The sequence below is a fragment of the Mobula birostris genome, chromosome 8 (assembly GCF_030028105.1).
Source record: "Mobula birostris isolate sMobBir1 chromosome 8, sMobBir1.hap1, whole genome shotgun sequence".
Classification (NCBI taxonomy): Eukaryota; Metazoa; Chordata; class Chondrichthyes; order Myliobatiformes; family Myliobatidae; genus Mobula; species Mobula birostris.
Window position 1 is genome coordinate 24421976 of NC_092377.1, and position 15574 is coordinate 24437549.

At 40.5% G+C, this 15574-nt stretch overlaps 1 protein-coding gene across 1 annotated transcript in view; it reads left to right on the top strand.

Annotated features, from left to right (window-relative positions):
- Nucleotides 1-15574, top strand: part of ryr2a (ryanodine receptor 2a (cardiac)) — a 785545-nt gene that overhangs the window by 682428 nt on the left and 87543 nt on the right. Inside the window, exons 83-89 of the mRNA XM_072264911.1 lie at nucleotides 151-231; nucleotides 1177-1265; nucleotides 5243-5371; nucleotides 7415-7519; nucleotides 8126-8207; nucleotides 9310-10616; nucleotides 11769-11836. Of these exons, the coding sequence (XP_072121012.1) occupies nucleotides 151-231; nucleotides 1177-1265; nucleotides 5243-5371; nucleotides 7415-7519; nucleotides 8126-8207; nucleotides 9310-10616; nucleotides 11769-11836 (1861 nt within the window). The remainder of the gene's footprint in view (nucleotides 1-150; nucleotides 232-1176; nucleotides 1266-5242; nucleotides 5372-7414; nucleotides 7520-8125; nucleotides 8208-9309; nucleotides 10617-11768; nucleotides 11837-15574) is intronic.

A 15574-nucleotide genomic window follows, 5' to 3' on the forward strand; every position in this document is an offset into this window, starting at 1 on the left:
CAGTAGATATGATTAGCATCTATTGGGAATATCGGAAGGATATGTGTATGTAAGCAAACAAGAAAAATGCAAGGTTTTTAGATGTAAGATGCACATGCCAGGTTGCTGGTACTGACACACTGCAATCTCGCTCTCACTGACGTCTTGTAGGTGAGAAGGTGATGCAGGATGATGAATTTACGTGCGATCTCTTTCGATTCCTCCAGCTGCTTTGTGAAGGTCACAACTCAGGTGTGTAACAGAGGTTCTGCGTGTTTCTTGGACATGGCACATGACATTTACCCCACCCTTAAACAGCTATTGTTGTACTTACGTTTAATTCAATTCCACACTTTGAGTGATAACACAAAGTTAAAAAGAACTTCCTTCTAAAATCATTGAGATTGGGACTGTGCAAACTTGTGGTGTTAACATCCAGGTCAGTATTTCAAAACTAGTGTATTTGCCTGTGTAGAGAAAATTAGAACCAAAAGAAGTACCTGGGTAAACACTTAAACAGCCGAAACCTGCAGAACTTTAGACCAAGAACTGAGACTGTGGTTTCAATGAAAAGCCTTTTTTTTGGCTGGCATGGACACAAAGGCCCAGTGAACTCCTTCTGTGCTGTGAACATCTGACTCCCATAAAAAAAATAAAGTTAATTTAACCTACTTCAGTGCAAGACTCCAAACATCATATTTTGGAGTTGCATACATCAAACTGTGGGAGTGCAAGGAAAATAAAAGTACAATCCATCATGTACATAAAATAGAACTAGCACAAATCTGAGATCACCAGAAACGCAAGGAAATGGTACTATGCCGTAAAGCACAGACTACTCAGTCATTACTAGCAAGAGCTTGTTACATAATAGAAAAAAAGCACATTCCAATATATAGAAGCACAAAGGCATTCACTGTGGAAAAGTAGCAAAATTTACCAAATCCATGATAAATGAGATCTTCTCTCACTCAAAACTCATCAACTGTTTACAATTAGGAAGTCCCCTAACCCAAGTCCCCATGTAAAAAATTGGCAAAACTGCATGCAAATAAATATCATTTCTTGAACATTCCAGCTTTTAGACAGTCTGTGAAATACTATTATCTCTTGGTTGATAGTTCATTAATGCAGAAATAGTGCACAATAATTTGGATTGCTGTTCATTTTTTAAAATTCTGATTTCTTTGTCTGAAGATTTCCAGAATTACCTGCGAACCCAGACAGGCAATAACACAACAGTCAATATCATCATTTCAACGGTGGACTATCTCTTAAGAGTTCAGGTACTGTGTGTGAGAAATTAATACTTTTATTTAATTTTGATGGGAACTGATGTTCGAGAAGATGTTATGAGAAACTCTACAAGTGATGGTAAAATATCATTTTGGATGGGCAGAAGACAGAGGGTGAAGTCATGAAGCTGCAACCGGAGATTGCTGAGGCTTGTATGAATCAACTCAAGACAGGTGAGGTGACAGTACGACTAAACGACATACAAGATGATTCATTTAAGAAGCAGGAAGCTCATGGTCATAGGGATAATTGGATAAATTGGAGCAACTTAATATGAGACCCTCTCTCCCTGTTCCCTCTCTGTGGTTTCTGCAGCAGTTTTTGTTTGTTGCATTTCCAGTTTCTTGCATCTGAGTAAATTATGGCCTTGTCCCAGAAGAGCACTAGTGGCCCAGTGGAAAAATTCATAGTCATACAACATTGGGTCCATGCTGACCATCAAGCACACATTTTTCCCAATCCTAAATTAATTCCTTTTCTTCACTCTCCCCACATTCTTATCAGCTCCTTCTTTGCCCCAGATCCTATCACTCACCCGCATATGAAGAGCAATTGACAGTGATGAATTAACCTCCCAACCCATGCATTTTTGGGACAGGGAAGCAAGCAAGCACCCAAAGGAACCCCACATGGTCACAGGTAGTGAAAACTTTGCACAGCCAGCAACTGAGGTCAGGATGAAACCCAGGTGTCTGGCACTGTGAGATAACAGTTCTATTAGCTGCACCATTGTAATTGTTCCAAAACAAACTTACTTGTTTCTCAAGTTCTCTTTGATGCCTTTGACTGTCAGGAGCCTTCTGTTTGGCTGAACCACAATTAGATTTACAAGACGTTAGGATGAGCTTGACTACATACTCGAAGTATTGCCTCACTCTGAGATCATCCAATTTCAACAGCAGTTTGATTTTCATGGCCTACTATGTTTGTAAGTGATCCTCATTATTTAGTTGGAGTTGAGCTAGAACCAATTTGTAAACTAATCTTTTTATCAAATGAACCCTGAGGTTTCAGCTTGGATGTGAACTTGGTGAGCAGTAAGCCTGAAATCATGGTTTTTAAACACAGGATTAGGTAGATCAGGTCCGACTCACATTCAAACCTGCCACCAGTGACATCAGACCAGTGCTGGAAGTTAAGAACTGGAACTGGACAGCCACTCAACTGGTGCCCATTAGGACCGGTGGAAAGCAGTGTTCTATGATTCCACCTGAGGAATATCCATGCCCTGGCTTCAAAAGTTTAAATGTAATGAGGCCTGAATGGTCTGGAGAGATGGTGACTTGTTGCTCAAAGTGCACTTGCTAGTTATTACATTGGCACCACAAATCTTTCATCATCAGTAAACTTGAATGTAGCCTTCAAAAAAATATTTTATTGATGTTGCTCTCTCATGATGAAGGGTCTCAGCCCGAAACATCGACTGTTTGTTCATTTGCATGGATGCAACCTGACATGCTGAGTTCCTCCTGCATCTTGTATGTGTTAGTCTGGATTTCCAGCATCTGAAGAATCTCTTGTGTTTTCCTTCCACCTGCTTTGCATTTACAGAAACAACATATTATCGAGTGTCTCTTTTTCACCTGATGATTCAGTGTCCAGCGTTAGATGACATCTCTTTTTGATGAACTTTTTCATCACCTCTATAATTTGATAGGTTATACATTATTATTAGAATAGAATTTCTAAGGACCTTTAAAAGCCCCTTTGTTCCCTTTTTTTTACCTTCGGTATTTCAACAGTTTTTTGCTTGTTTTACTTGCCTTCACACTGCCAGGATTCAGGAACCCTATCTAATTATTAATGGCCGACGATGAGCAATTTTGTATGGATATTGTAAGCAGTCACTAGATCATAGCATTTGCCTTGTTTCAAATCTATGTTTAGTCATGAATTATTTACAATCTCTGATCATAGGTTGAAATTATATAGTGATAAATCAATAATTAATATTAGAAGAATTGAAAATATGCAGAAGGATTCATGTCCTTGTTATGTATGAGGTTGGGAATGCCAGTGGAGGATTAGTTACTGGTGCTAAGCATAAGTACTTAGAGCATTGATCAAAAATGTAATCATCTCCAGACATTCGGTTAAAACCTGTTCACAGCTTAAATTCATTTGTGGTGAATGAAACCAATCATTCTAGTTTTGTCCCATTGAAACAACACAGGGGAAGACAGTAGATTAATGTTCCTGCCGTAAGCACATAAAGGTGTTGCCTGACACTTATAAGGAGAGATCGTGGAGGCAGGTACTGTTGCAAAATTTCAGAAGTATCTTGCTCAGTTCATGAATTATTTCAGATCTGGTCAATTGCTGGAAAATCGGATTAGTAAAGATGGGCACTTAATGGTTGGCATGGTGGTCTACAGGGCATGATCAAGACCATACACCATTCTTCCAAACATCTGGGTGAAAAGACCTAACACTCTTGATCTTTGCTCCTGAGACAACTCCTTTGAGGCAGGAAACAATCTATTTAGATCTGTTTCCAGTGCAGTTGTTTCCCTCTTTAAATAAGCTGAGTGAACCTTGCACTGGGAATGATAATGGACTCAGAATCAACACTACTACGTGGTGGATTGGCATGTTCGTAATTGTACTTTGTGGACTCAATATCATAATTAGCTATTATCCCTGGTAGCTCATGAACACTTTACCAATTATCCATTACATTAAATATTAAGTTTGCAAATACTGTAAATGAATTAAATATTTTCAGGTTAAGATGTTAGCCGCAATTTGATAACAACTAATTGATCATAATGGGTATCAAAGTGTAAAAATAAAACAACTGAAGATTAAAATGTAAGACAGAGAATGCATGACTGAATTCTGGATCACAGCTTCTGTCCAAGACTATTAGCTGCCTTGAGATGCAGCTGAATTTCTCAAATACGTTAACACTTTATTGCAACACATATTGGGGATGAGTAAAAATCTAACACAGATTAATTAGATTGGTAGACCAGTTCATTGGTGCAAAGTTTTGTTTTGCATGTCATCCATACATCTCATTCTTTACAATTGTGCATTGAAGTAGTGCAAGTTTAAACAAAAACAAAATACAGAATGAAGTGTTACAGAAAAACTGCAGTGCAGCGAGACAATAACAACACCTTATATTCTGTCTGGGTAGCCTCCAACCTGATGGCATGAACATTGACTTCTCAAACTTCACTAATGCCCCACCTCCCCCTCGTACCCCATCCGTTATTTATTTATATACACACATTCTTTTTCCTCTCTCTCCTTTTTCTCCCTCTGTCCCTCTCGCTATACCCCTTGCTCATCCTCTGGGCTTCCCCTTCCCCCTTTTCTTTCTCCCTAGGCCTCCTGTCCCATGATCCTCTCATATCCCTTTTGCCAATTAACTGTCCAGCTCTTGGCTCCATCCCTCCCCCTCCTGTTTTCTCCTATCATTTCAGATCTCCCACTCCCCCTCCCACTTTCAAATCTCTTACTATCTCTCCTTTCAGTTAGTCCTGACGAAGGGTCTCGGCCTGAAATGTCGACTGTACCTCTTCCTAGAGATTGCTGCCTGGCCTGCTGCATTCACCAGCAACTTTTATGTGTGTTGAATAAGATCTTAATCTCAGCTATGCATATTTAATGTTATTAGTTAGCAGCAAGAACTTTTATAGGGTTACAATACATTTCAAGAATGTAGTTAGTAAGTGGATCATTTGCTATTTATGAAATAATTCCAACGGAGTTATTTTGAATACTTCCAATTTCTATTATTAATAGATTATGATGAGCAATTATTAAAACGCAGCTTTACTTAGGAAAGTAAAATGGACAGAGCTGCATATTTCTATAAATGTGTAAAAAGAAAAAGGCAAGATAGGTAACCAATTTAACACACCAAGGATCAACATCAAATCATTTAATTACTGAAGCTTTTCTGGCATTTAGCAATTTGTGTCTGTAAGAATCACAACTCTTCTTTCTTTTCATGCAGGAATCGATTAGTGACTTCTATTGGTTTTATTCTGCAAAAGACATCATTGATGAACAAGGACAGCGCAATTTCTCAAAGGCAATTAATGTGGCGAAGCAGGTGTTCAACACACTGACAGAATACATTCAGGTAGGATCAAGGAAAAGTCTTGGTACTTAGCAAAAATTAGATTTATTTGTTAGGTGACAGGAAGAGGCATAAGCTGCACATTCATTGCCTCATGGATCCTGGTTTTGAGTTCTGCCTGGGTGGAGTCTCAATGTTCTCCTTGTGACTGTGTCGGCTGAGTACAAATGCTTTACCTTCTTCACAAGTGCCAAAGACATTGAAAATGTTAGTTAATTGGTAATAGTAAATTGTCCCTAATTTATGTGAGTGCTTGAAGAAACGGTGGAGTTGATGTGAAAGAGAATAATTGCAGGAAAAGAGGTGGGGGAATGATATTGCATTGCTCTGAGGGCTAGTAGCATGGACTCGATGGGCTGGATGGCTTCCTACTTCATAAGAATTACGAAACATAAGTATAAGAAGCATCTCATGGAGAAGTGAAATACCTCTGTGGGATTCATCATATTATCCTGTATATACTGAAGTGTCAACGAGCTTTGACAATCAATTTTCCAGGAAGATGGAAATAAAGTTTATTTTTGAGTTTGGCAGTTCAGTTATGTAATAATTTTTAAAACTGAAGCAACTCGTAGAAAGGGGAAGAGTATAGGTTCTCTAGAACATGTTTATACTACTGACCTGTCCCCAATCTATGGATTCAATTTTGTTCCCTATCTCAATATAATCTAAATTAACAAAATTATACATTTGAAGATTTCTTCCGACCCAATATCCATGGGTGGGCTCTTACAATACCACACTTTCAAAGAAATTTTCCCTGATTTCACTTCGACCTGATTCAACTCCAGTTTTAAAATTATGCTTCCATGTTTTGGTGAAATATGGGAAAATGTTTTTTTGTATCTATCATCTCAAGTTCCATTTACCATGTAAAAGTGCAAGCTGATTCACTCCTTAACCTTCAAAGTACAACCAAAATTAAACCAGGTTTAGACAAGCTATCTTCACCTTCGAGGCTCCAGTATGATTCTGATGAATCTCCACTGCACTCCTTCCAGGGCCGTTATACTTTCACTGAGTTGTGTTTGCTACTATACCTGGAAAGCTCAGTGATATTTGACCAGTGGGATACTGTGCGGTTGACACATCACTCATATTTACATTTCAGACTTCATGAGTCAAAGGCTAATATTAATCATCCTTTTTAATTGTATTTTATACTAAGGCATTAGCTTTTACTGTATTTTTATGTGTAGACATCCATGGATTGATGAATTTGATTATTTTTCTCAGATCCCATATCATTGATATTTCATTCCCTACACTGGATTCTTGATTGTAGTTGCACTCTTCACAAACAAGAGAAAATCTGTAGATACTGGAAATCCAAGTAACACACACAAAATGCTGGAGGAACTCAGTAGGCTAGGCAGCGTCTATGGAAAAAAGTACAGTCGATGTTTCAGGCTGAAACCCTTTGCCAGTCCTGTCAAGCATTTTGTGTGTGTTGCGTTTGTACTCTTTCCTAGTTTGTTTGAAGAGTCTGCAGTCTTGAACATTAACTGTATAAATCTACAGATGCAGCTTGACCAACAAGTGCTTTCAGCATTTACTCTTCTTAGAAACTTGACCCAACTAGTCCATGACAACCAGATTTTCAGCCTAGTCCCATCCACCTGGACCCAGACACTTTTCCTCCAAACCTCTCCCATCCATGTACCTTCCCAAACATCTTTTAAATGTTACAGTTAAACCCGCATCCAGCATTTCTGGAAGCTTGTTCCACACTTTAACCATCCTTTGAGTGAAGAAGCACTGAAGCATTATCATGTTTAAGCCTGCTAAGTTCTTTACTTCTAAAAGTCCATATCAACATCAAATGCACACCATTGATCAACTTTCACTGTTAACTCAATGAAAAGTTAAATCTAATTCGTTAGATTTGCCTTTAACAAATCTGTAATTGATTGGACTATGCTTTTTACAGGTGAAAATTGAAACTTATATATGTTTTAAACATGTCACTTTTAGTTATCACTGCAACAAGTTGAAATGATCTCTTGACGCCAATATTTCAAATTAATATTTTTTATTGTCGTGCAGGGCCCGTGTACTGGTAATCAGCAGAGTCTGGCACACAGCAGGCTGTGGGATGCAGTGGTTGGTTTTCTTCATGTCTTTGCTCACATGCAAATGAAGCTGTCCCAGGTTAGTTAATGATGAACCAAACAAGGATGTTACAATAGATTCCAAGTTGAAGATACACACCAGCTTCAGGGCATCTCTTCCTTTTGAAAGGCAGAAGGGGCCTTCCAAAGCAAGAGACATATTAACTGGGAAAAGCATAACACAGTTAAGTTTCATTGCAACCCTTTTAAATTCATGGGACTATATTTTATTGATTTTTTTACTAGGCGATAAATATGAAGAGTTATCTGCAATAATCCCCTCACAATCTTGTACTGTGAACGGATCCTTCATCACCAAACACCTTCCAGAAAATTTTCACAGCTTGACAATGAAAAAAATGTCACATAAATTTAGAACAATGGTCTATCTGGTTGGCTGGCCAATTGGCCAATGTAAATTGCTCCTATTATGTTGTAGAGTGGTAAAACGTGGGGAGGAATTAATGAGAATGTGGCAAGCAATTTAAAAAAAGTCGAATTAATGTAGGAATAACATCAATGAATGGTTGATGACCTGCAAGGTTTCGGTGGGCTGAAGGGCCTGTCTCTATTCTGAGAGTGTCTTTGACTCAGTGAAGTTCATTATAATGAAATTATCTATTAAAGTATCTTCTTATAATTTTAGGATTCCAGCCAGATTGAACTACTGAAGGAGCTAATGGATCTTCAAAAAGATATGGTGGTGATGCTGCTTTCAATGTTAGAAGGTGGTCTGTCTGATAAAATTCCATTAACTTTGACTTAATTATGTAAAAAAGAGGTTGTGATGTATTCTTACGACTACCCTTGTTTCAGCTTGCTCTTTTTGCTTGCCATTTATTGCCCTTTCTGTTTTCAAATCAGATTTTGTTTTCTACTAGAAACAACCTGTGCCCGGTAATCAGATTTCATCCTTCTTTGGTGTACCGAATGTGTGCTGTATTTAGTATTGACTTTCCACTGCAAACAAAGCCATGAAATTGGCCATACATACATTGTAAATGCAAGTATGGAGATTGACATCCCAAATCATGCACCAAAAACCTGTGTGGAGTTGCACAGAAATCTGGGAACTGCCGTGTCTTTGCTGAAATGATCATTGTGTGGAGCATCGAACCACTAAAATGACCTCCCATTTGCAGCCACAGAAGAGCTGCATACAAGGCTGTGATGCAAGTGAGCGTAAACAAAGGGGAGTACAACATGCCCTCTTGCGTGTCAAGGCACCTATCATATGATTTCCTGACCTGCTCAAGAACCATATTTCAGATGGCCCCATACCACTATGCAGGGACTGAGATGGCTGATGTCACAACCAGCAGCTCTGGTGTGAACTGCATGTTGTGGTCTGTGATGGGCCACAGTTATTATTGATTACAGCATATGAAACTGAGGCTGAAAGATCTTGTACGCTTGGTTGCAGAGTGAAAATCACTTAACTAACAATTTATAGTCTCAGTGCGATATCCTGCTAGTTATTTTGTGAGTGTTAAGTGTAGTTTGTGGTTTGTACTTAAAAAACCAATTTATGCCAGCAGTTGTTGAAACACTTCTAATATCATTACGACGAGCTATTTGGAAAGTCAATCCCTCAACTGTATTGTTTTAGAGTAAAATTGACATTTCTATTTATTGTACATTACATCCTGTTCTTGCTTGGTTCCAGTGGTTAAGATTACCCTGTTTATAATATGTTTGTTTGTCTGGAAGGACAAAATCTGATTGGGCCAAATGAACTAAGTCATGAATATTGCACAAGTAAATGTCTAATGTGCTTGAGAAGAATAGTTAATTGACCAAATGTAATTCCACATATATTGTTTATTTAAGGCAATGTTGTCAACGGGACAATTGGAAAACAGATGGTGGACATGTTGGTTGAATCTTCGAGCAATGTGGAAATGATTCTCAAATTCTTTGACATGTTCCTTAAGCTAAAGAATCTAACCTCATCTGATGCATTCAAGGAATATGATCCCGATAGCAAAGGGCTGATCTCTAAGAGGGACTTTCAGAAGGCCATGGAGAGTCACAAACACTATACGCAGTCAGAAACCGAATTCCTGCTCTCTTGTGCAGAGACAGATGAGAATGAGATGCTGGATTATGAGGAGTTTGTTGAAAGGTTTCATGAACCTGCAAAGGACATTGGCTTCAATGTTGCCGTACTGCTTACCAACTTGTCTGAGCACATGCCCCATGATACTCGGCTACAGACCTTCCTGGAGTTGGCAGAGAGTGTTCTCAACTACTTCCAGCCATTTCTAGGCCGTATAGAGATTATGGGAAGTGCTAAACGGATTGAGAGGGTCTACTTTGAGATCAGTGAATCTAGTCGGACTCAGTGGGAGAAGCCTCAAGTAAAGGAGTCCAAGAGGCAATTCATCTTTGATGTTGTAAATGAAGGAGGAGAGAAAGAAAAGATGGAACTCTTCGTCAATTTCTGTGAAGACACCATCTTTGAAATGCAATTGGCTGCACAGATCTCAGAGTCAGATTCTAATGAAAGGTCAGTGTGTAAAGGAGAAGCTCTAAAGGACAAAATAGAGGAAGAGGACCCCAGAATGGGCTTTTTCTCCATTACAACAATTAGATCTGCCTTAATGGCTCTCAGGTACAATGTGATGATCCTCATGAAGCTGCTGACAACCAAAAGCCTCAAAAAACAGCTGAAGAAAATGAAAAAGATGACAATGAAGGATATGGCCATGGCCCTGTTATCCTTTTATTGGAGTTTATTGATTGGGTTTTCCCATTTTGTCTTCAGTGTTTTCCGTGGGTTTTTCCGCATCATGTACAGCACTTTCTTGGGTGGAAGTCTTGTTGAGGGGGCCAAGAAAATTAAGGTGACAGAACTTTTAGCGAACATGCCCGATCCAACACATGATGAGGTACGGGGTGAAGTTGGAGAGAGGGAGGGGAAAGTTCGTCAGCCAACCCTGCCCTCTGAAGACCTGACTGATCTGAGAGCTATCACTGAGGAGAGTGATTTCTTATCCGATATTTTTGGTCTGGACTTACGGCGTGAGGGAGGACATTACAAACTAATTCCACATAACCCAAATGCCCGCATGAATGATCTGATTGGGCCACCTTCTCCTACTCTTTCACTGCCAGAACTTCAGATTGGCTACCAGGTGATGTATGATATTGGTTATGCCTGGCAATATTTATAGTAGGTTTCATTTTCTTTCTGGCTTTCAGTCATCATTTAAATGCAGCTTGTGGTGAATCTGAGCTTGGCCCACAACATATATATATATTTCTCCATTCCACACTCATTTTGTATAAATTCTCTGCTTTCAGGATGGAAGTGCTGAAAATAAATGCAGATAGTTTTCCATTTCAATTTGTATGGAAACTAGGGTTCGTCTGCCTCTTACCTTGTACATTAAAAGTTACAAGTGTCAAGATGAGGCCACCCTCAGGGTGAAGGAGCGACACCTTATCCCTTATCTGGCTACCCTCCAACCTGGTGGCATGAATATTGATTTCTCCATCCAGTAAACAAACACACTGCCCTCCTGCCCCTTGCTGTAATCCCACTTCTTCTTGCTCCCAGGTCCCCTTCTTCCCTTTCTCCTGTGGTCCACTTTCCTCTCCTGTCAGCTCCCTTCTTCTCCAGCCCTTGACCTTTCCCACCCACCTGGCTTCACCTTTAACCTTCCAGGTAACCTCATTTCCGCCCCCCCCCCACCTTTTTAAACCTAGGCATCTTTTCCCTTCCTTCTCAGTCCTGAAGAAGGGTCTTGGCCTGAAACAGCGATTATCTATTCATTTCTATAGATGCTGTCAGAGTTCCTCCAGCACCTTGTGTGTGTTGCTTCGCAGTTAACAGTTTCTCATTTCACTTTGTTTGGAAACTAGGGTTAGTCTGCCTCTTACCATGTAAATTAAAGCTTTTGAATTTTGCAGTATTTCAGAACAACCCAGTAATGCATGGAATTAGATGTTTCATTCTGTCACTGGCCTTGCTATTATCAGTATAGGTTTCAAATTCTTAATGCTCTGAGTCTTACAAATCTATCTTTTCCTGCAGTGAAGTTCTGTCCAAGCTTCCAATGCATTGGCCACTTACTTCCTACTGAATATCATTCCACTTGTCCTGCACACATCCCTGTTTTGCCCTCCATTCCTCACAGAATCTGATTATTCATTATTCTGACTTACCTTTTGCTCTGTTGGGAATTCAGTTCGATACAGTAGTGGAAATTTTCCTTGGGTTAGTAAAACAGAAACATGATTTACTCAACTCAAAAGAAACATACATTTTTTTAATATATTGCTAGACTGAAGAAACAAAGGAAGATGAGACAGAAGAGAAGGAAGAATATAAAGTTGAACCAGAGAAAGCTGAGTGAGTATTTTGCTGAATCCACATCCTTTCATTTTGAAATTGAAGCAGATCGTGCAGGAAATTCTTGGCAGACCAACAGCCCCTGCTCCTTTACAAAGCGATCATTTATCAAACAAAAGAGACATAAGGCTAAATTATAGCTTCTCTTTTTGCATTGTAACTTAGCATATGGAAAACATATAGTCTTTGTGGTTCATTACTGCCCAGGCAGTAAAGATGAAGATTTAGCCACGAATAATGCTGATGTGATTTGAATGAACTAAATTGAAACAAGAACTTTTCCTTGATGACACAGTGAGTTGGAAATGAATGCATTCTTGACCACTTAGTAACCCTCTGGCTTCTGCATTTTCTGCATGGACTTGATCAGTGGTCCCCAACCTCTGGGCTGCGGACTGATACCGGGCCGCGAAGATGCAGGTGTGCAGCGGTAGCCAGAACACACCCAGCACATCTTTAAGAAAAAAGCCGAAATAAACAAGCTAATTGATTAGGTGCCACCCGGCACGTAAATGTCGGCCCTGATCAGAGGCGTGTGGCCACTGAGTGCACACAGCATGATGATTTGGTCTGCTTGTGTTGAAGTAGAGGCTGCCACCACTTTGTGCTGGATAGGATCACTTCTAGGCTCTGTGAAAACCCACCATGATTCTTGTCATTCAGCGCATGTAATTTGTAATATACCGTACTGAGTGACTTGGCCCATCAAAGCCTGGATTTAAATATTCTGAAATGGAACAGCAATTAAGTGACATGCACGTATAACTCAGTTACGTACACACATTTATATGGAATGTAGCGTATGTTCTCTGTAAGTCTGCAAAAAAATATCTACCTGATGTTACTTGGAGTTTGTAATGGATAGTACTAACCAGCACTAAGAGTCTGGCTCCTTCACCTCTTCCAAACAAAGAAGTAGCCTTTTTGCTGCCCCTGTCTGCAGTCCATTTAGACCCAGTGTGTCACCATGTACGGATGACCTATCCAAGCTTCTCTGTAGACTGTTGTAAACATACAGTCCCCAACACCGATACACACACTGTATGTTATCTACTAAATGCACTGCAGAAACCCACATAGGACACTCTGACAACACATTCCTATATATGACTGCTGTCATCAAGCAGGATAAAAGAAATTGGTGTACTGAAACATGTCTGCTATTAGACTGCACACCATCCTGACTAGTACCTCATCGTCCGGAGGACTTGTCTCTGGAGTGGGAGATTGCTTGGGTTAATAGAAACTATGGTTAATTTGCAAGGGACAATAAAAAGAAGCAGGGCTTGAGTGGAGCAGCCATTGTGTTAGTGGACAGTGTTAGAGTGGTCGGGCTTTGGCTCAACAGGCTTGAGTGAGAACAGACGCAGGCTGGAACTTAAGTGTGAAAGTTAGGGGCTCAACAGGTATAAGTAGGATGGTAGTTCAGACAGTGGAAGGTTTCTCCTGTGAGATGTGGGATTTCAGGGTACCTTATGGTCTCCCTGATGACTACATCTGCAGGAAGTGCACCCAATGTCAGCTCCTGACAGACAAAGTCAAAAACTCAAGCTGGAGATGGATGCACTCAGGACCATCCGGGAGGCTGAAAACTTAATGATGAGTTTCACTCAGGTGTCCCGCTTGGTGGCGCAATAATATCAGCGCCGGACTCTGGAGCGAAGGTTCCCGAGTTCGAATCCAAGTCAGGTTGAGCGTCGAGCTACCAACTTGGCCTTATAAAAACAAGAATAGCTTGCTACGGAAACACCGCCATGAAGGTGCTCTGATAACTCCACTGCCGAGTTATGGGCTATTCTTCTTCTTCTTCTACTCAGGTGGTCACACCAAGAGTGTAGGCTTCAGATAGTAGATGGGGACCTCTAGGAGAAGTAATGAGAATAAGCAGTCTCTGCAGGGTTCCACTGTGGCCATTCCCCTCAGCAACAAGTATACCCCTTTGGATACTGCAAGGGGGAGGAGTGGTATGACCTATCTGGGCACAGCAGTGGCAGCCAGGCCAATGGCACTATGGCTGGCTCTGGGGCTTAGCAGGAAAGGGTAAAGTCAGGCAGTGTGGTAGCAACAGGAGACTTGATAGTTAGGGGAATGGACAGGAGATTCTGTAGCCGCAAAAGAGAAGCCAAGATGGTGCATTGCCTCCCAGGTGCTGGAGTCCAGGATGTTTCAGAGCAACTACAGAAGATTCTCAACAGGGAGGATGAGCAGTTAAAGATCGTGGTGCATATTGGAACAAATGAAATACAATAGGTAGAAAGAGGGAAGAGGTCCAGCACAGTAAGTATAAGGATTTAGGAAAAAAAGGCTGAAGAACAGGAGCTCCAAGGTCTTAATCTCTGGATAACTCCCAGTGCTATGTGTGAGTCAGATCAGGAGTAGAATGATAGTACAGATAAATGAGTGGCCGAGGAAGTGATGCGGGGGGCAGGGTTTCAGATTTCTGAATCTTTGGGATCTTTTCTGAGAAGGTATGACCTGTACAAAAATCTTAGATTACTTCTGAACCTGAGGGAAGGGGTCAATATCCTTGGGGGCAGGTTTGCTAGTGCTGTTGGGGAGGGTTTAAACTAAGTTGATAGGGGAATGGGAACAGGAATGATCGGACTGAAGATGGGGTAGTTGACATAGAAGTTGATGCAGTGTGCAGTGAGACTGTGAGGATGCACAGGCAGACGATAGGGCAAAATTGCAGTCAGTGGGCTGGGGTGAAGTGTAACATGGGGGAAAAATTGAAAAAGTGGTGAATACAGTACTGAAGGTGTTATATGTGAATGCATGCGGTATACAGAAGAAGATCGATGATCTTGTAGTGCATTTAGAGATTGGCAGGTATGACTTTATGGACATCACTGAGACGTGGCTGAAAGAAGATTACAATTGGAAGCTTAACATCCACAAATACACAATGTATTAAAAGGGCAGGGAAGTAGCCAGAGGGTGTGGGGTAGCTCAGTTGGTCATAAATGAAATCAAATCCTTAGAAAGAGATGACATGGGATCAGAAGCTGTAGAATCCTTGTGGCTAGAATTAGAGAACAGCAATGGTGAAAAGACCCTGATGGGAATTATATGCAGGTCCCTAAACAATAGCCAGGATGTGGGATATAAATTTCAACTGAAAATAAAAAAGGCATCTGATAGGGGCAATCTTACAATTCAATATGCAGGTAGATTGGGAAAATCAGGTTGGTGCTGGATCACAAGAGTGGGAGTTTGTAGAATGCCTGTAAGATGGTTTTTTAGAGCAACTTGTGGTTGAGCCCACTAGGAGAAAGATAATTCTGGAATGAGTGTAGTGTAACGAACCAGATTTGATTAAGAAGCTTAAGGGAATTCACCCTGCAGTTTGCGAGAGAGCAAATAAAGTCAGATATATCTGTATTACAGTGGTGGAAAGGGGAATTACAGAAGCATGAGAGAACAGCTGGCCAAAGTTGATTGGAAGGGGACACTAGCAGGGATGACAGCAGAACAGCAGTGGCTGGAGTTTCTGGGAAAGTTCAGAAGAAGCAGGGTAGATATATCCCAAAGTTGAAGAAAGGGAGCGTGAGGCAACCATGGCTGACAAGGGAAGTCAAAAGACAGCAGAAAAGCAAAAGGGAGGGCATATAATATAGCAAGACAATAATGGAAGGCAACTAAAAATCCATAAGGAAAGAAAAGATGACATATGTAGGTAAGCTAGCCAAAAATATCAAAGAGGTTACCAAAAGTTTGATCAGATATATAAAAAGTAAA